The sequence below is a fragment of the Eutrigla gurnardus genome, assembly GCF_963514095.1.
Source record: "Eutrigla gurnardus genome assembly, chromosome: 3".
NCBI lineage: Eukaryota > Metazoa > Chordata > Actinopteri > Perciformes > Triglidae > Eutrigla > Eutrigla gurnardus.
The window spans coordinates 13,643,225-13,663,898 of record NC_139917.1 but is presented as its reverse complement, the minus strand read 5'-3'; the positions used below and the strand labels follow the sequence as shown (position 1 = coordinate 13,663,898).

At 45.7% G+C, this 20,674-nt stretch overlaps 1 protein-coding gene and 1 long non-coding RNA gene across 2 annotated transcripts in view; one reads left to right on the top strand and one right to left on the bottom strand.

The window, feature by feature from the left end:
* The window catches only part of LOC311010619, an 87,857-nt gene that overhangs the window by 17,412 nt on the left and 49,771 nt on the right, over positions 1-20,674 (top strand). The window lies entirely within an intron of this gene.
* On the bottom strand, positions 11,494-13,727 carry LOC311010823 (uncharacterized protein; the record flags this gene model as incomplete). Its single annotated transcript, XM_084005468.1, has 5 exons — positions 11,494-11,694; positions 11,880-12,217; positions 12,511-12,868; positions 13,268-13,390; positions 13,665-13,727. 5 exons carry the CDS (start codon positions 13,725-13,727, stop codon positions 11,494-11,496), a joined length of 1,083 nt encoding a protein of 360 aa, XP_083861594.1.

Here is a 20,674-nt window from a genome sequence, read left to right as displayed (position 1 = left end):
ACCACTGGGCAATGTGAAGCGTTGGGATCGGAAAGCCAAAACCTACATAATGGTTCCCAGACCAGCCATTGTTGACACATACAACAGGTTCATGGGAGGCGTTGACCTTCTTGATATGCTATCTGCACTGTACAAGTTCAACTTCAGATCCCGAAGATGGTACATCTACATTTGGTGGCACACTGTTACAGTGGCAGTAATCAATGCATGGATCCGCTACAGAAGAGACCAGGAGAAACTGCAGCCCAGGCAGAAAGCCCTGCCCCTTCAAAGGTTTCAGGCTTCTGTTGGCACCGCCCTCACAAGCGCAGGAAAGGTCAAAAAGTGTGGCAGACCACTGTCCTCTCCAGAAGCAACGCCAACCCCTCCCCTTGATGTGAGAAAGGATGGCCTTCATCATTTCCCAACATGGGAAACCCGACAGAGATGCAAGCACTGCGTAGGCCACTTTGCCCATGTGTACTGTGAGAAATGCAGAGTGCATCTTTGTCTGAACAAGGACAGAAACTGTTTTCAAGCCTACCATTACTCAAAATAAAAAGGGTGTGAACCGCCAAATGAGTAAAAATAACTGAAATGTTATGTCTTCCAGACTTCCACCCTGCCAGTTCCATTTCTGCATTGTTTTTGTTGGATTTGTTGGATTTGTTTATGTATTTTTTGTTCAAGAAAAAAAAGAATCTTTGAGCATTGTGGCCCACTGTATCAAATATGATACAAATTAAAACTCCTATATGGAAATTGATGTTTGAAAAAAAGATTTTTTGTTTGCTCAAAGAATTGGAATTTTCTGTCAATTATTTAATGGTTTGGGCTTTACAGGGTTAAATGAGGATTTTATGGTAACCAGTGGCGTAGGGAACAGTTCCGAGGAAGCGAGACACAACCTCTAAGATGTTTTACGGGGTGGGAGCAGAAAAACGGATGTTGCAGTTTATATGTTGCTATTTCCCGTGGTCAGAGGAACTAGAGCGCCCAGCATCATTTTACCAGGACTGACACACGCCTCTCTCTCTCTCTCTCTCTCTCTCTCTCTCTCACACACACACACACACACACACACACACACACACACACACAGGAGACAGGGCCAGCAGAATAGCCGCTGTAGCTTGGCGCTACCAGCTAGCCACTCAGTGCGGACGTAATTCTCCTCATTAAAGGTCCGAAAACCTCTCTTCCTCTCCGTACTACGGAGCTCTAGTGTTGGCCGGCCGTCAGATTTAATCCGGAGTTGCTGTAGTAGAGGCATCCATCCATCCATCATCAATGGCCTCTGCAAGAAAACGCCACTTACAGCAAGGAGAAATGCATTATTTTAAACACTGCCAGGTGGAATATGGTATAATAATATATCATCATGTATTATTTGTTTTTAATTTTGTATTACTAATCAATCTGCAAAGGGAATAGTAGCTAATGTTGTTAAATAAATACAGTGGAGTATCTGAAATGCAGGCCTAGTCTATAAAGTAGTAGGAAATGTTACAACATGTTTTAGATGTGCCTGTGCATTAATGTGTGTGTGTGTGTGTGTGTGTGTGTGTGTGTGTGTGTGTGTGTGTGTGTGTGTGTGTGTGTGTGTGTGTGTGTCCAAGCAATCGAGTGGCAACAGATTCATGTAACAGCTAAGGCGTGCGGTTGTGTGGGAAAGGCTCAGGGTGGATGTGGGATGCGGTTGGAGATGGGCTTCAGCCTGGTGGTGGGGTGGGGTTGCATAAGTCATAGGGAAGTTTGGGGTGAGCTGCAGCTGTGCAGTGGTGCTGCAGCTGTGCAGTGGTGCTGCTGCGTCTCTGCCTGAGTCCTCGGCTCCAGGAAACGCCTTCAGTTAGTGCTGTCTCATTGACGGCCAATGAGTTTCCTGGAGGAGAGGTGGTGGCAGGGGTGAGTGTGTGTGTGTGTGTGTGGGTGTGTGTGTGTGTGGGTGTGTGCGTGTGTGTGTGTGTGTTTGGACATGTGGCAAGGCAACCACTGCATGGGAGAAAGGGAGAGGGGGAAAACGAAAAACAAGTGGATGCTCTAGGAAGCCCTTATACACCCGGTCTCAGGACCACACAACAGGAAGAGGTGCTTTCACAACGCTGCTCTACAGTCGCCTCTGCCCGCTCTGCTGTGTCAGGCTGTTCCTGCTTGGTTGTGAAACCACAGAGAGGACTGATGGGTCACACATTTAATTGCACAAACTAAAGGTTTTTTTGTTGCAACACGATGAATTTACCGTGATGTTGGGAGTTATTTAGCAAAATATGATATGTAGATTTGATATTACTGCAGCACACTGGTGTCATGCCTCAGAGCAGAGGTTCTCAACCATGTAGCTTAGAACTTTTTCAACCTTATCTCCATCTGTCCAAATTAGCTATTGAGTTTTTTTTTTTAAAACACTTGCGGATGTTGCTGATGTTCTCTGTGTCTCTGGGGCGCAGCTGCAAAGTCTGTTCTTCATCATCACAGAGACATACTTGGTAAGGAAGAACTACAGAGAGCTACTTCACCTTAGTAATCTCTTCACTTGACCTTTCAAAAGGCAAAAACGGCATCCCACAATGAGTGTGGGAATAATATGTATTTTTTTTTTTTTTACAGTTTTCACATTTCACAGCATTTTGGTTGTCTTAGATATTCAGCAGAGTTCAGCTGGAGAGAGTATAACTATTTGTGCCTAACGTGCTCAAAGCTCTGCTCACACCTTCAAACCAGCTTTATTTGTGTTCCATCATCTGCCCTTTGAGTGGAGATGGAGATATATATATATATATATATATATATATATATATATATATATATATATATATATATATATATATATATATATATTATATTAGAGGAACGCTAACGTGTGATTTGATCTGCAGTACTGTAAGTTAAATATTGCAAAGATGTCGGTCAGTAAAATTAAACCGTATAATGTTGGCTGGGACTGCTTGTGTGTTAACCTTCTTTCCTTCATTCGATACACGAGGCCAAGCAGGGTGATGCTGGCCAGCCTGGGTCTTAGAGATAAAGCCCTGGCTTCCCCCCCTCCGTTGTGCCCCTCTGGACACACCCACTTCCACACAGAAATACCAGCAGCGCTATTCCATCAGACTAAACCTGCAGGTCTCATTGGAAAAATGGGACAAGCTAGAAGGTTGTTACTCCTAAAGCAGCTTTAACGTGCCAATAATGAGGATGCAGAGATTTACTGCAGAACATATTTGCCCACACACAAATTATTGTATAATTAATGTTTTGAATTATACGTAGTAGAGCATAAGAGGAGAAAATACTCAGTGACGATGTACAATGTATAACTTGCAAAATGTCATAGATAAAATAAGTTTATTTATCACCTTGAAGATATATAAAGCATGTTCAGATAATAAAGCATAGGTTAAAAATAATTGCATTTTTATTTTCTTACATAATTTGACACATCTTGCAAACAGACAAGCACCTTAACTCTCTTATCATTTGCATCACCAACATCGTGTAACAGGGTAAAGCTGTATCGGCTAGTAATCTTTGTATTGGTGTGACACTGTGGTGGATTTTGCTGTGAGTGTGTCTGCAGTGATTGCATGGTGACGGGCTAACTGGAAACAGGTGTGCTGGATAGGTCGGCAACCAGCTTAATTACCCACACACACTCTCTCCTTCAGCCTCCCTCTGATCTTCCCTGTGACAGGTGGCGTGTGGCGTAGGCTGGAGTCACTTTGGACGCTGGGTCAGGTTGGAACCTCAAGGGCTGAACAGAAGCGCTTTACAGCCACGAAGTGGAGTGCAGCAGTCTGCAGCAGTTGTAAGCAGCACAGCACATAGCGCCAGCAATGATGATACAGCCTTGACACCGAACCAGTTCACCAACTGACCAGCAGATCCAGCCAGCCTGCCAGCCTGTGTGAGTGAAGCCCGGCCACTCACCAGGCCACACGGAGCCACGCTCTCAGCCACCTCCTCCAGACTCTTTTAATTACTTCCCCCATAGACTTGATTAGTTTTATATATTTCTATAAATAAAAAGGACTCCTTTAAACCGTACCTTTTTGTCTTGTGTTGCCTTGTCCACTTTCACTGGTTGGTCAAAGAACACTTTACAACTGGCGTTGTCGGCAGGATTGACCAAAAAAGAAACCAGTGGTGGGCAAGGCCAACATGACAGATCAAAGTGAGCCTCAACCTGGTCCTAGTCGAGAAAACCAAGCTCCTAGTGCAATGTCCAGACCGGTTGGTATGGTTCCTATGTTTAATCTGATGACATCTAAATTTAAAGGAAGAGATTCAGACATTGGTTTAGGAGAGTGGAAGAGTAATCTGAAAACTACCTTCGCTTTACAAGGAGTCCCAAACGATTTTAGAGCTAAATTAACGCTATGTTGTCTGGAGGGAAAAGCTAAGAGAGAGATTTTGATTTTACCTCCAGAGAAGCGCAACACAGCTGAGCTGATTTTTGGGGAATTAGATAAGCTGTATGGGGATAGAGCCACTGCCTCAGTCCTGCGCTCTCAGTTTTTTAATGCCCGCCAAGAGCCACATGAGGACATTAGTTCTTTTGCATTGAGACTGCAGGAAGACTTTCTTAGGCTCAAGAAAAAAGACTCAAGGGGCATCAGAGATGACGATGTGTTGCTCCGAGATCATTTGATTGAGGGGCTGAGAGACTCTGCGACGAGGGGGGAGTTCAGAGCCAAGATTCTATTGGATGATAGTCTGACGTTTCAGACCATCAAGGCAGAGCTCTCCTTAAAGGAACAAGCATATGGGGAAACATTTGAACAAGCACACTGCCTTGCCATGAGGGGACACAACCAAGTTAATACTCCTCATGTAAAGGATTTGGAACAAATCAAGACACAATTAAGGGATGAAATGAACACACAAATGTCAAATAAATTTAATGAACTGTCCCAGTCTTTAATTCAAGAGATCCGGTCAGAGCTGCACCAGAGGGCACCACGGGGTGCAGAGTGGAGCCAGCCTGCCCCTCGAAGTGGACCACCGAGGAGGAACCAACCCCGGTTAGGTTCAGCAAACCGGTATGATGGTCAGGGTAATCCCATTTGCAACCTTTGTTCTCAACCTGGACATATAGCACGCTCATGCACAAACAGACAAAGGTCAGCATCGTTAAACTAGAATACACCACTGTGGCGGCCCAGACAGTGGGGTGTTCAGAAGTGAATGGGCCTCTACATGAAGACACACACAAATTAATTGGAGATGTCCCTAAAGTTAACCTGTTGCTTGGTGATGTCCCTGTTAATTGCATCCTTGATACAGGGTCAAATGTGTCGTTGATGAAGAACAGTTTTTTCTTGGAACATTTTGCAGAAAAAGGTGAACGGCTTAAGGAGGCTGACAGCTGGCTGACCTTAGAAGCTGCTAATGGACTGGACATTCCTTATTTAGGTTATGTGTTGTTACCTGTTAAAGTTGGAGAAGTCGAAGTTCCTGAGGGTGGGTTTCTGGTTGTTAAAGATCACTGCCTAACTGATACAGAAGGGGTGGTGGGCATGAACATTATTAGAAGTTGTTGGAGAAACATGGACAACAAGCCCTTGCACTGTCTTTCTGGCAGTCGGTGCCAACAACAGGCGTGGGCTATGGCCTTTAAAATCTGTTCCACACAGGCACAGTTTGTGGCTCCAGATGGCTCCATTGGGCACGTGCGCACCATCAATCGCCGTCCTGTGAGAGTTCCAGCTCAGAGTGAGGTGCTGCTGTGGGGCCGGACCAAGGCGGGACCAGGTGGAAAAGACTACCAGTGCCTCGTGGAACCTGAGGAGGTGGGTGGACTTTTTGTAGCTCGATCCCTGTCAACAGTTCAAAGGGGGAGAGTTCTAATTAAAATCAAAAATCCAAATGACTCCCCAATGTATCTTTATAGACATCAGAAACTAGCTAAGACGTGTGAGGTTGATCCAGCCGATATCACACCAGAGCATAGTGTGAGTATGGTCCGGGTCAGCACCAATGCTGTTAAAGTAAGCCTGGAGAAAAGTAAACATACTGAAAAGAGTTCATTGCCTGATGTAGCTGACCTTGGTTTATCTGCAGAGGAGAGAGAAAAAATGCAGACCCTGCTGCACAAACATCGAGCAGTTTTTGCCACACATGATGAAGATTATGGCAGGACAAGCACCGTCCAGCATGTGATTCCCACTGGTGATGCTCCGCCTGTGAGGGAACGCTACAGGCAGATTCCACCAAAAATGTATCAGGAAGTGAAAACCCTGCTTCAAGGTATGTTGGATTCTAAAATCATTACACCCAGTGCTAGTCCTTGGGCTGCCCCCATCGTATTAGTGCGCAAAAAAGATGGAACACCACGATTCTGTGTGGATTATCGGAAGCTCAATGCAGCAACCCACAAAGATGCTTACCCACTCCCTCGAATTGAGGAGTCATTGGCCAGCTTGAACAAAGCAAAGTATTTTTCCACATTAGACCTGGCGAGTGGATATTGGCAGGTTGAGGTTGCCCCCGCCGACAGGGAAAAGACTGCCTTTGTTACTCCCATGGGGCTATATGAATTTACCCGAATGCCTTTTGGGTTGTCAAATGCGCCTGCCACATTCCAAAGGTTAATGCACACCTGTTTAGGAGACCACAACCTACAGTCTTTGTTGATTTACCTTGATGATGTCATAATATATTCTCCTGACTTTGATTCACACCTAAAACATTTGGATGTCATTTTGGACAAACTGAAAAAAACATGGCTTAAAATTAAAGTCTGACAAGTGCCACCTGTTGAAAAAAGAAGTGCAGTACTTGGGACATCGTGTGTCAGCAGAGGGGATCTCCCCAGACCCCGAGAAGGTGAAGTGTGTTCAAGAATGGCCGACCCCCAAGACAGTGAAACAACTACAGTCTTTTTTGGGACTGGCCGGCTATTATCGCAGGTTTGTGAAAGACTTTGCTAAAATAGCCAAACCATTAAACGAACTCTTAAGAGGAATCAGTCCAAAACACTCAAGAGCCTCAGGTCATCAACTAATTGCTAACTGGGACTCAACTTGTCAGGATGCTTTTGACACACTAAAGAAGACCCTAACCTCTGCACCAATACTGGCTTATGCTGATTTTGACCTTCCTTTTGTCGTGTATACAGACGCCAGCAGCCGAGGCCTGGGAGCTGTACTGAGTCAGGTGCAGGATGGAAAAGGGAGGGTAATTGCATTTGCCAGCCGGGCCTTAAGCCCCACAGAGAAAAACGACAAAAATTACAGCTCCTTTAAGCTGGAATTTTTGGCTTTGACCTGGGCAGTAACCCAGAAATTTGCAGAATACTTGCACTGTGCTCCATTTGTTATATATACGGACAATAATCCTCTGGTGCACTTAAACTCGGCTAAACTTGGGAGCTTGGAGCAGAGATGGGCAGCGCGCCTGGCGAGCTTTCAGTTTGAAATAAAATATAAACCAGGACGTACTAATCAAAGTGCAGATGCTCTGTCTCGTTTTCCCCCAGAAGCCCCCACATCAGACTCTGAGGAGAGAAAAGAGGGGCTGGAGATACCAGCTTTCACCCATATTGGAGCCAGGACTGTGAAAGCACTGTGCATCGGTGCAGGAAAGAACATTACAAAGCCGAGCCTTCAAAGTGCTACACCGGGGATACCCTTGTTTCCGGAAAGGACACCTGACCAGTGGAGGAGTCTTCAAAATGCGGACCCCACTTTGGTCAGAGTAATCAAGTATGTACAAAGGGGCTTTCTGCCCAATAAAGGAGAGCGACAACGAGAGACCAAGCCAGTCCAGCAGATCCTGCGTCACTGGCCCCGGCTTTCCCTGGTGGATGGAGTGCTGTGTCGGACACGACAGGACCCAAAGGAAGTTGACCCCATAACCCAACATGTGGTTCCTGAAGGGGAGCGACATTATATCTGGCAGTTGTATCATGAGCAGGCTGGACACTGGGGCCCTGAAAAGACTGTCTCTCTGATTCAGAGGAGGTTTTTTTGGCCACAATTGGCCAAGGAGGTAACAGATCGGTGCGCACGATGCCAGCAGTGTGTTTTGCGTAAGGCTCCTAACTCTAGGCCTGCGCCTCTGACCCCTATTTTGACCTCTGCTCCCTTGGAATTATTGTCTGTAGATTTTGTCCATAGGTCACCCAGAAGAAGCATACCACAATGTGCTGGTTATGGTAGATCACTTCACCAAGTACGCCTGGGCAGTAGCGACCAGAGACCAAACAGCAACAACAACAGCTAAGGTACTGTGGAATAAAGTAATCCAGCCTTTTGGTGCACCTAAACGTCTGTTGTCTGACCAAGGCCCTAATTTTGAATCGCATCTCATGAAAGAACTCTGTAACTTGCATAAAGTGGCCAAAAGCCACACTACGCCTTACCACCCAGCAGGAAATGGCGCTTGTGAACGCTTTAATAGGACCCTCCTAGGACTGCTGGGGACCCTGGGGGAGGACAAGAGGAACTGGCATGAACATCTCCCGGAAGTGTTACAGGTATACAACAACACAGTGCACAGCTCTACTGGCTATCCCCCACACTACTTAATGTTTGGGAGGCAGGGATTTCTCCCACAGGACCGCCTCCTAGGACTCTCAGAGAATGTGGGCTGCTCATCAGCAGAGGATTGGGTCAAATGTCACCAACGGAGGCTGCAGCTCGCATTTGAAAGGGCCGTACAACACAGAGACTCTGAGATGGCCAGACAAAAGACCTACTACGACCAGAAGGCGGATGGCTCACCACTGACCACAGGCCAACAGGTACTTTTACAGGACATGAGAGCCAAGGGCCGGGGTAAACTGGCCAATAAGTGGGAGCAACAACCGTACATGGTGATTAAGCAGCCAGACCCCGAACTTCCAGTGTATGTCATCAGACAAGTGGGGAGAAATGTTGAAAAAGTTGTGCATCGTAACCTCTTGAGACCCCTGTCAGCACCACTACAGCCTGGGATGCAAGGCCCCGGTCAGGTGTCAGATGGCCCGAATCATCGAGTGATCCAGCCCATAAGCCCCCAGCCACAGACCTCAAACAGGGGTCCCGTCGGGCCCCCATGGGTTGGGTTCTGGGTTCCTACAGATGCTGAGGCAAGACCAGCGTCCAGGACTCCAGAGCCCAGACGATCCACCAGAGCGACCAGAGGCATGCCCCCACAGCGCTACCAGGACCGTTACAGCCAGTGTGCCGTGGCACAGTGGTCATTGGGACAATGACCGTTTCAGCAGGGAGGGGTGTAACAGGGTAAAGCTGTATCGGCTAGTAATCTTTGTATTGGTGTGACACTGTGGTGGATTTTGCTGTGAGTGTGTCTGCAGTGATTGCATGGTGACGGGCTAACTGGAAACAGGTGTGCTGGATAGGTCGGCAACCAGCTTAATTACCCACACACACTCTCTCCTTCAGCCTCCCTCTGATCTTCCCTGTGACAGGTGGCGTGTGGCGTAGGCTGGAGTCACTTTGGACGCTGGGTCAGGTTGGAACCTCAAGGGCTGAACAGAAGCGCTTTACAGCCACGAAGTGGAGTGCAGCAGTCTGCAGCAGTTGTAAGCAGCACAGCACATAGCGCCAGCAATGATGATACAGCCTTGACACCGAACCAGTTCACCAACTGACCAGCAGATCCAGCCAGCCTGCCAGCCTGTGTGAGTGAAGCCCGGCCACTCACCAGGCCACACGGAGCCACGCTCTCAGCCACCTCCTCCAGACTCTTTTAATTACTTCCCCCATAGACTTGATTAGTTTTATATATTTCTATAAATAAAAAGGACTCCTTTAAACCGTACCTTTTTGTCTTGTGTTGCCTTGTCCACTTTCACTGGTTGGTCAAACAAAGAACACTTTAAAATCGATTTAACCAAGTTTAGCAGAGTTCATTTAGTCCAAATCTTCATATGATTAAGCGTGAGTGGCAGTCACACCTAAAACAAGTCATACCCATTTTCATTCAATAAGTGCTGGAATGAAACTTATAGCAATAAACGTATTTTGAGATTAATCCTTGAACTTGTGGTCCATTTGTGTAGAAAGAAAGCAACAAAAAAAAAAGAACAGAAGAGTGTCGACCCTTGCCTTTGTGTTTGAGTCATACCCTCTGATGGTACTAATTCACAACCAAATGTTTTTACATTTGTTAATCATTTTATAAACATTATCTGTTCATTCAGTTTTCAGTACTTTTCCTCCTTGTGTCACCAGAGAGTCTATGCCATCGTTCACCGTTCTCTCTGCATTTTTTGCAGTCTCGCCCGGCTTTTCCAACGTGTTTTTGTTGCTGAGTTTCCGTCGGCCCACTTCAGTTACCGCAGATCCAGCAGCGGCCCCGATGGCTCCACCAATCACACCCCACAAAAACACACCGAGTACCAGACCCAGTAATGCGCCCGCTATGACGGCCTTGGGCACCTGTTTAGCAGTAGTCCCAATTTTCTCCCACAATGAGCTGTCCGCCACCATTTTGGCCCCTGCTTTGGCCCCAGAGCCCACCTTCCCCCACACCGGACTCTCCGCCACCTTCTTTGCACCGGCACCAATTCCAGCTCCAACTCGCGCAGCTCCGGTTTTGGCCCCGGATCCTACCTTTCCCCACATAGGACTCTGTGCCAAATTCTTTTTCCCGGCTCCGATCCTAGCTCCGACACGCATGGACCTGTCTGCCACCAGAATGGCCCCCGATTTGGCCCCTGAACCAACTTTTCCCCACACTGGACTAGCCGCTACAGACTTTGCTCCAGATCCCACCCATGTAGAACCATCCACCACCACCTTGGGGACTCTATCTCCTACTAGTTTGGACGCATGTCCAGCACTCGCTCCCACCTTATCTCCAACTACTTTGGACATATGTCCAGCACTCTCTCCCACCTTGCCCCATACAGAACTATCAGCCACCATCTTGTGGACATTTTGTGCTCTGCTGCCGACGTTCTCCCACACCGGACTACCTTTCACCTTCTTCGCTCTCTCACCGACCCACACAGAGCTGTCGGCCAACAGTTTGGGTAACATCTTTGCACCATACTCCATTTTCTCCATCACGGATTGGAGAAGTGAAGGCGACATGGTGGAGCGTGTAATAGGAGGAAGGCTCTCAATTTTCATTGTTCTTAAACTCATCTCCACCTCATCCCTCGTTTTCTCAATCTCATCCTCCCTCACTTCCTCTTCTCCCTCGGCCACAGGCTGCATGTAGGGATAAAGTAACCGTCGTTCAGAGCTAAGCTCCAGTTCTCCCCTCTTTCTCTCCCTTGCTATCTCTACCTGCCTCTGCCTCACTCTGTCCTCCGCCTCCTGAAAAGCAGGATGAGAATAGCACCTTCCTTCACCATCTGCTCCACCTTCTCCAGCAGCTCCGCCACATTCCTCCTGTCCCTCACGCCTCCTCCCGTCTCCATCACATGGAACCTGTCCCGCATTTCTCCACAAGCTTTAGCAAATCCCCCCGCTGACCAGCGATGTACGCCTCCACGCTCTCGTTCCCTGCCTTCCCGCTCTCCCTCAGTTTATCTGCGTACGTAAAGAGGAGCAGGGTGTGTTTTCAGACCACCTCTGGGCCAAAAACAGCCTTGAGGGCCCCGAGAGCCTGCAGCTCGGTCTTTGCAGGCTGGTCTAGGGGGACGCACATGAGGAAGGCGTGCGGACCAGGACTGGACAACGCAACACATGAGGAGATCTGAGTTCGCACCTTGTCTGGGGTTTGTTCTGAATTGAACCAGTCTGGGGTATCCACCACTGCCACCTGCAGGTGAGAGAGGAGAGATGCAGCAATATGAAGAGTTGATTCATGGAAAACCAGCAATATTTAATTGTTTTATGACACAAAACAAGAAGAGTGTAAAAGATTAGATATGGTAGAGGAGGGACATGGGATGGCACATGGATGGGATGAGTGAAAAGAACTGAAAACATCAGGTAAACACTTACCGGTTTTCCTTCAACCACTGCTTTCTTTTTCTCACACTCCTGAGTGATCGCTCTGAGACTGTACGGCCGTGACTCAAACTCCTCCCACCCCAGTATGTTGTTGCCAGCCGCACTCTTGCCTGCTCCAGATCGCCCGAGCAGCACCAGGCGTAGCTCCGGAGAGGACGAAGATGAGGGCGATGAGGCGAATGAGGAAGGAGAGTAGGATGAGGGGAATGAGGTGGGAGAGGAGGAGAGGGTTGGTGTGGAGGGGGAAGAGGAAAAGACGGGCGTACGAGGAAGGGAGGTGGGAGACGCCTCCGGGGATCTCTCTTCAAAGCTGTTCATTCTGTGGTGAACTGAAAAACAATCACCGGAGAGTTAGAGTTTAATGTGGAAAATTGCAATGATTTATTTTGTGTTTTTAATAATATCCTAACATATTAGCAGTGCACTTTTAAGGGGCAATATGAGACAGTGGGAGCCTGCGACTCACAAGTTGTGACCACTTTCGGAGTTGATTTAACCTCAGACATTTGAGTATAGCTCCATCTACAGAGGGAATACAGCAAATATGAGTGCTGTGGGTTTCATTTTTACACATGGCATTGTGATGTAGAATAACAGGGATAAAAAAAATGAATACATTCACCTGCATTTAGTCTTAAACTGGGCGTCCTGTCCACCTGCCCGTCGTGATGCAGCTCTGGCTGTTGCTCTGGTGCTGGAGTTGAATGAAGCCCGTTAGATCTTTGGCTCACACCCACACTTCCCTCCACCTCAGCCCTCTCCTCTCTCCTCCTCCTCTCCGAGGCGCTGCTGTACTCCACCCTCCTCTGCGTTTCAGTGTTTAGGACGTGCGTTGCAGCGACCGTCTCTCTTCTCTCTTCCTTTTGAGCTCTGTAACTTTCCATAAGTTCTCGCTTTCTGTCGCTCACCCGTTTCTCCAGCTCTCGCTCCTGGGCTGATTTCATATAGTAAACCCCATTTTTCGTCACCATATTGTCCACCTGTTACATAAAAAGATAAACAATACATTTAGGAGATGCCCCCATACTCACATTCCCTATTATAGTGGCACGTAGTCCCCACTACGGCTGTGTGATTGTAGAAGTGTGAAACAGGGCGTTGATGGGAAATCATGCATGCTCATCCACCTTCTCTGACAAATAAAACAAAGAGCTCTACCACGTCCAGTATGCAATAAAACAGAATTTCACTTTGTGGATTTAAAAAAGTTCTAGACAGAAATCTACAAATGTTTTTAACTATACACCAACACTGATTCAACTGCGAGATGAGAACCATAATCGGTGTGCGATCAGTGAAACCAATCACAACACGGGCTGCGAAACGCCTGCAAACTCTACTCTTGACGCCGTAAATTGTTCTCAACGCCAACGTCTCACCTTCTCCAGCAGCTCACGGACCTGCTCCCTGCCCTGACGCTGACGATTACTGATGACATGGTACCTCCCACCACAGCGCTCAATGATCTGCCTCAGGCCGGGGTGTTCTTGCTGCAGGTATTCCTGAAGAAAACAATTTAGATTTGACAGGGGTTACCACTTTCTCCTGCTGTTATTTAAAATAATTTAAAAAAAAACCACAAGACTTTAAACATACTAAAACTAAGAGTGCTTGAAATGTAGATCATAACACACCACAGAGTGTATAACTCTTATACCTGCACTGTTTTTCTCATCAAGTAGTCCCCCCCGGGTGATCGGTGTGGTGGATGGCACCCTTGTTCCAATCCACAATCCCTCCCTGGTGGATCCATGCTGGATCGGTAGGAAGCACTACGCCCATCTCCTCCGCGGTGAACGCCGGTGCCCGCTTGGTTCGCTTGTTGCTGCTTTCTTCCATTCTCACATGTGTGTGCCTATATCCACGGGGGTATATATGCACTAATGGGCTTGATTACTACTTGGATACAACTGTTGGTACAAACACACACACACACACACACACACACACACACACACACACACACACACACACACACACACACAATACATGCATAGCCTAATTGCACCTGTGTGGGGGGACCACGGGGCGCTGTGTGTGACTTATGCGCTGATAAAGAGGTGGGTGATCGATTTACCTGGCATCCATTGATTCAGTTTCAGCACCACCGCGGTGGACAGCTCCCACTAAGAGCTTCTTAAGAAGATCTTTGGCTTGATCTTAAGGTTCTCCTAAGAAGGCAGTTAAGAACGCGTCTGGGAAACAGCCGTATCTTAGCGCTCCTTCTTAGCCGAACCCTTCTTAAGAGCCTTCTTAAGTCCTTAAGAACGATCGAATCTGGGAAACGCGGCCATTATATGTAGCAGCAGTGAGTACCCCTATGGAGTCAGAATGGTACGGTCTTTTTTTCATAACCACATTTTGCGATGATTTGATGAACAGTGAATGAGACTCCTCCGAATCCAATCAACGACTATTCGGGATCACCTCTAGTGTTAACAAAAGTCAAAACTAACGGAACAGCCTACCCAGCACCCCTCAAAACAAACCAGTATATGGTTATTGTCCCCAGCACTTTTCAAAATAAACTGACGCCCCACTTCTGCAGCCGTCTTGTCTGTGGATTTCACTGAACAAAATGTCATGCAGAGATTATTATTTTATCTTTTTTAACTTTAGTTTCTTTGGGATTTTTGTGCGTATTATGGAGCCGTTTTGGTCCGTGTTTGTAAGTCTTTCTGGATAAAATGTTCTAAAGTTGCAACAGTGTGTGATTGAAATCCACCACGGTCTGCTTCCCGTTCAAGGCATCTCCTCCTTCGGATGCCGAGACTTTGTGTTTATTAATTAAGCTTTCACTGACTGTATCACATCTGTGCACATGTTTTAAAAAATAAAAGGAACAGGAGCAGGACCCACGCACTTTTGACTACACTGTGGCGCCGTCAAAATACAGGAGATTAAGTTGATATCTCAGTCTATCCTGCTTCTGGGCCGGATTAGTCGGTCTAATACACTGTCGTAATTACTGGGAGTCGTAACACCGGGCATACTTAGGTCGGGGAAATGGGAGGTCGGACTAATGGACAAAAAAATATAGAAATGTATGGTCGGAGAAATGGGAAGTCGGAGAAATGGGAAGTCGGACAGACGCCATGCGCCCCAGACAGACAACCTGCAAAACTAAAATGCACCAGCAGTAATGCAGTCATCAGTAGCTTGAGATGAATACATTTGTTACAGTTTTTCATAATTGTTAATAACTTAAAACCTTCCAACCTTTCATCTAAACTGTAAACACAAAACCCAGTTTTCAAACTACATTCACAAAACCTCTGATTCTTCTGGATAAATCAAACCATCACATACTGACTGTAATTGTGTTTAACTTCTGCAGCCTGTGGTCAGCATAATGCATCAGAAGTAAACGTTTTGTACAAAGTCCATCCAGACAGGTTTATCCAGACACAAAACAGTTTTTTTGTTTTCCGGTTGGTGGCGGTGATGCACCACAACGTTGTTTGCCAACCGCTAAAAAAGACCAAACGAAGAAGAAACCGCGACGCACCCGGATGTTCTCTTTTCAACAATGGCGCCTTTTTTCAGTAGAAGAGTTCCTTCGTGGTGTTGAGAAAGTGTCTGTTAGCTTCACCAGTACTGATCCATCAGAGTCTCTGTGTGTCTGGATAAACCTGTCTGGATGGACTTTGTACTCTTCACCTTTTATTCTGAATATTTTAACTCTGAATCATCTCCCGGGAGCCTACGAAGCTAAGCTAGCTAGCTTAGCATGCTAGCTGGAAACAGATTTTGACGGAGTTTGTGTGGAGTCAAAACGTCTCTCTCGTCGCGGGAAAATGAGTAAAGTCCAAGTGACGAGAGCTTTGGTGGAGCAGCGACTAAGTGCGGCTGCTGAAGAGATATTTGGGCTGTTTGAAAGAACGGTAGCAGAATACGAGGAGGAACTTTCTCGTTCTAAAGAGGAGAACGAGCGACAGCGGAAGCTACTGGACGCTGTTTTCCTGCCTGAAGTCCGGTTACACAGAGCAGGTTGGTGCTTACTTTTTATACGTTAGGTATGGCAGTGTTCTAATCTGAGTTGCGTTAACGTGTGACATGAGGTAACATGCAACACGCATAGGACCAAAACGTTTACTTCTGATGCATTATGCTGACCACAGGCTGCAGAAGTTAAACACAATTACAGTCAGTATGTGATGGTTTGATTTATCCAGAAGAATCAGAGGTTTTGTGAATGTAGTTTGAAAACTGGGTTTTGTGTTTACAGTTTAGATGAAAGGTTTTAAGTTATTAACAATTATGAAAAACTGTAACAAATGTATTCATCTCAAGCTACTGATGACTGCATTACTGCTGGTGCATTTTAGTTTTGCAGGTTGTCTGTCTGCCTGTTTTGTTTCAGAAAAAAAACAGTGTACTGGTGACTGATTGTTCTGCTGTTTGAAACGTCTCTATATTCTGTATGTATTTATTGTTTTCCTGCAGACGTCCAGCAGCTGTTGGTGACTAAAGACGAGGTTCCTTTTGAGCAGCAGGATTGGAGCCCCAGTCTGGACCAGGAGGACCCACACCCCCCACACATTAAAGAAGAACAGGAAGAACTCTGGACCAGTCAGCAAGGAGAGAAGCATCGAGGCCTGGAGGAGGTTGGTATCAAGTTCTCGTTGACTCTTGTCCCTGTTAAGAGTGAAGAAGATGACGATGAAGAGAAACCTCAGCCCTCAGGGCTGGTTTCAGCTGCAGCCAGAGACTCGACTGAACAGATGGAAACAGAAGCTGTTGAAGAGGACTGTGGGGGACCAGAACCAGCCAGGAACTCAGATACACATTTACAAACAGATACTGATGACAAGACTGGAGACTGTTCTGAACCTGAGACTGATGACAATACTGGAGGCTCTTCTGAACTTCAGACTGATGACAGTGCTGATTGGCAGGAGACCAGAGAACTTCGGTCAGGTTTAAAGGCTTTGAAAAATTATCCTGACAGTGATTTTAGATGTAGAACTGATAAGAAACCATTTAACTGCTCTCAGTGTTGGAAAACATTTAGAATCAGTGGAAATCTAAAGAAACACATGAGAACTCATACAGGAGAAAAACCTTTCAGCTGCCCAGTGTGTGGTAAAGGTTTCACTGTAAATGGAAATCTGAAGACACACATGATAACTCATACAGGAGAAAAACCTTTCAGCTGCTCAGTGTGTGGTAAATGTTTCACTGACAATGGTACTCTGAAGAAACACATGAGAACTCATACAGGAGAAAAACCTTTCAGTTGTTCCGTGTGTGGTAAAGGTTTCACTGTAAATGAAAATCTGAAGAGACACATGAGAACTCATACAGGAGAAAAACCTTTCAGCTGCTCAGTGTGTGGTAAAGGTTTCACTTTAAATGGACAGCTGAAGGATCACATGAGAACTCATACAGGAGGAAAACATTTCAGTCGTTCCGTGTGTGGTAAAGGTTTCATTAAAATGTATGATTTAAGGGGACACATGAGAACTCATACAGGAGAAAAACCTTTCAGCTGCTCAGTGTGTGGTAAAGGTTTCACTTTAAATGGACAGCTGAAGGATCACATGAGAACTCATACAGGAGGAAAACATTTCAGTTGTTCCGTGTGTGGTAAAGGTTTCCTTAAAATGTATGATTTAAGGGGACACATGAGAACTCATACAGGAGAAAAACCTTTCAGCTGCTCAGTGTGTGGTAAATGTTTCACTGTAAATGGACATCTGAAGTGACACATGAGAACTCATACAGGAGAAAAACCTTTCAGCTGCTCAGTGTGTGGTAAACGTTTCACTGTAAATGGAAATCTGAAGACACACATGAGAACTCATACAGGAGAAAAACCTTTCAGCTGCTCAGTGTGTGGTAAATGTTTCACTGTAAATGGACATCTGAAGGGACACATGAGAACTCATACAGGAGAAAAACCTTTCAGCTGCTCAGTGTGTGGTAAACGTTTCACTGTAAATGGAAATCTGAAGACACACATGAGAACTCATACAGGAGAAAAACCTTTCAGCTGTTCAGTGTGTGGTAAATGTTTCACTGTAAATGGACATCTGAAGGGACACATGAGAACTCATACAGGAGAAAAACTTTCAGTTACATAAGAGTCTGGCAGCTGACGGTTAATCAACTATAGCAATGAAGTGAAGTTTGCACTGTGCTATCTAGATTTGCATGAGGAGAAGATGGAAGTGACAGGTTTCACTCAATAACATTTTATTCATTGTGTCATATCACAACAGAAGTTATCTCTGGACACTTAACACACAGCAGGACACACGTTTTCATGACATATTTTGGATGATTTGTTTGATTTCTTAAATATATTCTACTTCTGATGTTTGTATTTGTGCTAAAATATGATCACATAATTTTTGTATATTAGAAATGCTAACTTATGCTTTTTGGACCTCTGTGAACACGGTCCTGTCAAGATCTTGTAAGTGTACATCAGCATTGATACAAATAAAGTGGATGAACGCCAGGTCTGTGTCTGCCCCATCATTACAGCGCAACTTATTCTTTAATGTTGTTTTGGGGGGTCAAGAAGCGAAGCTGCGAGACCCCCTATTAGTGATTCTATGTTTTCTTATTATTACTCCTCTGCCATTGAAGTCTATGGCAGCCCATAGAACGCCTTGGTAAAAAGTGCTGAAATTTGGCTGAAAGTTTCGGACCACTGTACTGACCACTCACACTCATTTACGGACCTCTAAACCCAGCCGTCTAGCGCCACCAACGGGTCAAAATTTGGCCGAAAATTGAACCGCTTGGTCAAAAGTTATGAAATTCAGCACACAGATTCGGGACTGTTCCATGATCACTCTCACCAATTAACAGAACTCTATGCCCAACACTCTTGCCCCACCAATGGGTGAAAGTTGGACATGCATTCCTGATGTGGACCATGACTCGTGCGTCTGATTTTCACTAAAGAGGTAGGGTTGTGATCCTTGGATCAACCCAAGTTCAACGATACATGGTCCGTCACTTTCGGCCTTATTGGACCTCCGATATATTGGATTTATCTCAGAAAGCTTTAAAAACCTTCACGGGTCACAAAGTTCGTTCAATTTGCTCGAAACTTGACACAGATGATTTTAAGACCAATCCGCACAAAAGTTATTTCAAAGATTTTTCAAATTCATGTTTATTCTCCTGTGAGAGGCAATTGAAAATGACGGCGAGGCTGCCAAACAGGAAATGAGCTGACGTCTCACCGATGCTTTGACTCAACGTAACCAAACTTGGTACCTGGAGTCAAGACACTGTCCCAGTCACTCACACCAATTTACAGGCCTCTTCATTGAATGCTGTAGCGCCACCACTAGTTCAATGTTTGACATGCATTTATGCTTGTAAATCCTTTGAAATGCATGCTGCTTACTTTGCTTACAACTCTGTGCTGCATAACGTTGCAATCACTCATCAATTTGTGTGCCACTGCATTGAACGCTCTAGCGCCACCATCAGTTCAATATTGGACATGCGTATTTGCTCTTAAGTTCATTAACGTGCGTACAGGTTACAATGCTTACAGCTCTTTGCTGCATACCTTTCCAATCACTCAAATCATTTTTGTGCGTCTGCATTGAAAGCTCTAGCGCCACCATCAGTTAAAACAGGAAGTGAATCCATATCTCAGCAACACTTTCATGTATGGAAACCAAACTTGGGACATGGACTCGGGACCCCATCCGGAGGATGCTCAACAGATTTAGTGATTTTTGACCACTAGTTACCTGTTAATGTTTGTTAATGCTTATCTAATGCTCAATTAATGCTATGATGTGACCATCATTGTGAAACATTACCCAACAAAAACATAGTATATTCTCAAAACCACACTATTGATTCATGATTAAGAATGTATGCAGGTGTGCAATAATAATCCAAATTTTTCTGTATCAACACCAAACTTGCTACATAGACTCAAGATAGCCAGAAGTTTCAGCCCAGCAGCGTTGCACACATGCATCACCTCTTCTGATACACGATGTTGTAATATTACATTCTGAAAGGAATACTTCACCCATTTGAATTAAGCTTTGTGTCGTTAGAAACCCGGTAGTATTTTTGAATGGTCATGCATAATTTCCTCATTTTCCCCAGAGATGGGAGATCTCCGCATTTCTATTCTGAAAAAGAGCATCCGATTACTCAAATATCCTCATTTTGCGTTATCGGAGGCTGCTTGGTTAGAGGGAGTAAGACTACAACACCAGTTCCTCATGTTTTCAATCTGCCTATAGGGGGCTGGACCCACTGAGACTACAGACCTGTAACAGACCAGAGATGGGACCTCACTTAAGACTCGGGTTGTGAGCGGAACTGAACCGGTCGTTTTAGAATAACCAGCCTTACCACCTGGTAAGCTGGCCAACGGACAGCCAGCCCGGTAAGTTCGCCACCGACCATTCTAATTTGTTTCATCAATCATCTGCATTATTAAAATGGTTATACATCCTGTAGACAAAGTAAGAACCCAGGATATGAAGAAAGGGACCAGCTCTTGCACCAAGAAAGGGAGGGTGGTGATGCACCACAACGTTGTTTGCCAACCGCCATAAAAAAGACCAAACGAAGAATAAATCGCGACGCTCAAGGTTTGCAAATGTATGGGCAAGCAGTAGAGAGGGTAAAAGAGTTGAAATTATTGTGAGTAGTTTGTGATGAAAGACTGACTTACAAAAATCACGTAGACAGTATTGTGAGCAAGTGTGGAAATGTTATAAATGTCATGCGGTCCCTATCAGGAAGTTTGTGGGGTGCTGAACAGGATACACAGATGATGATTTACAGGG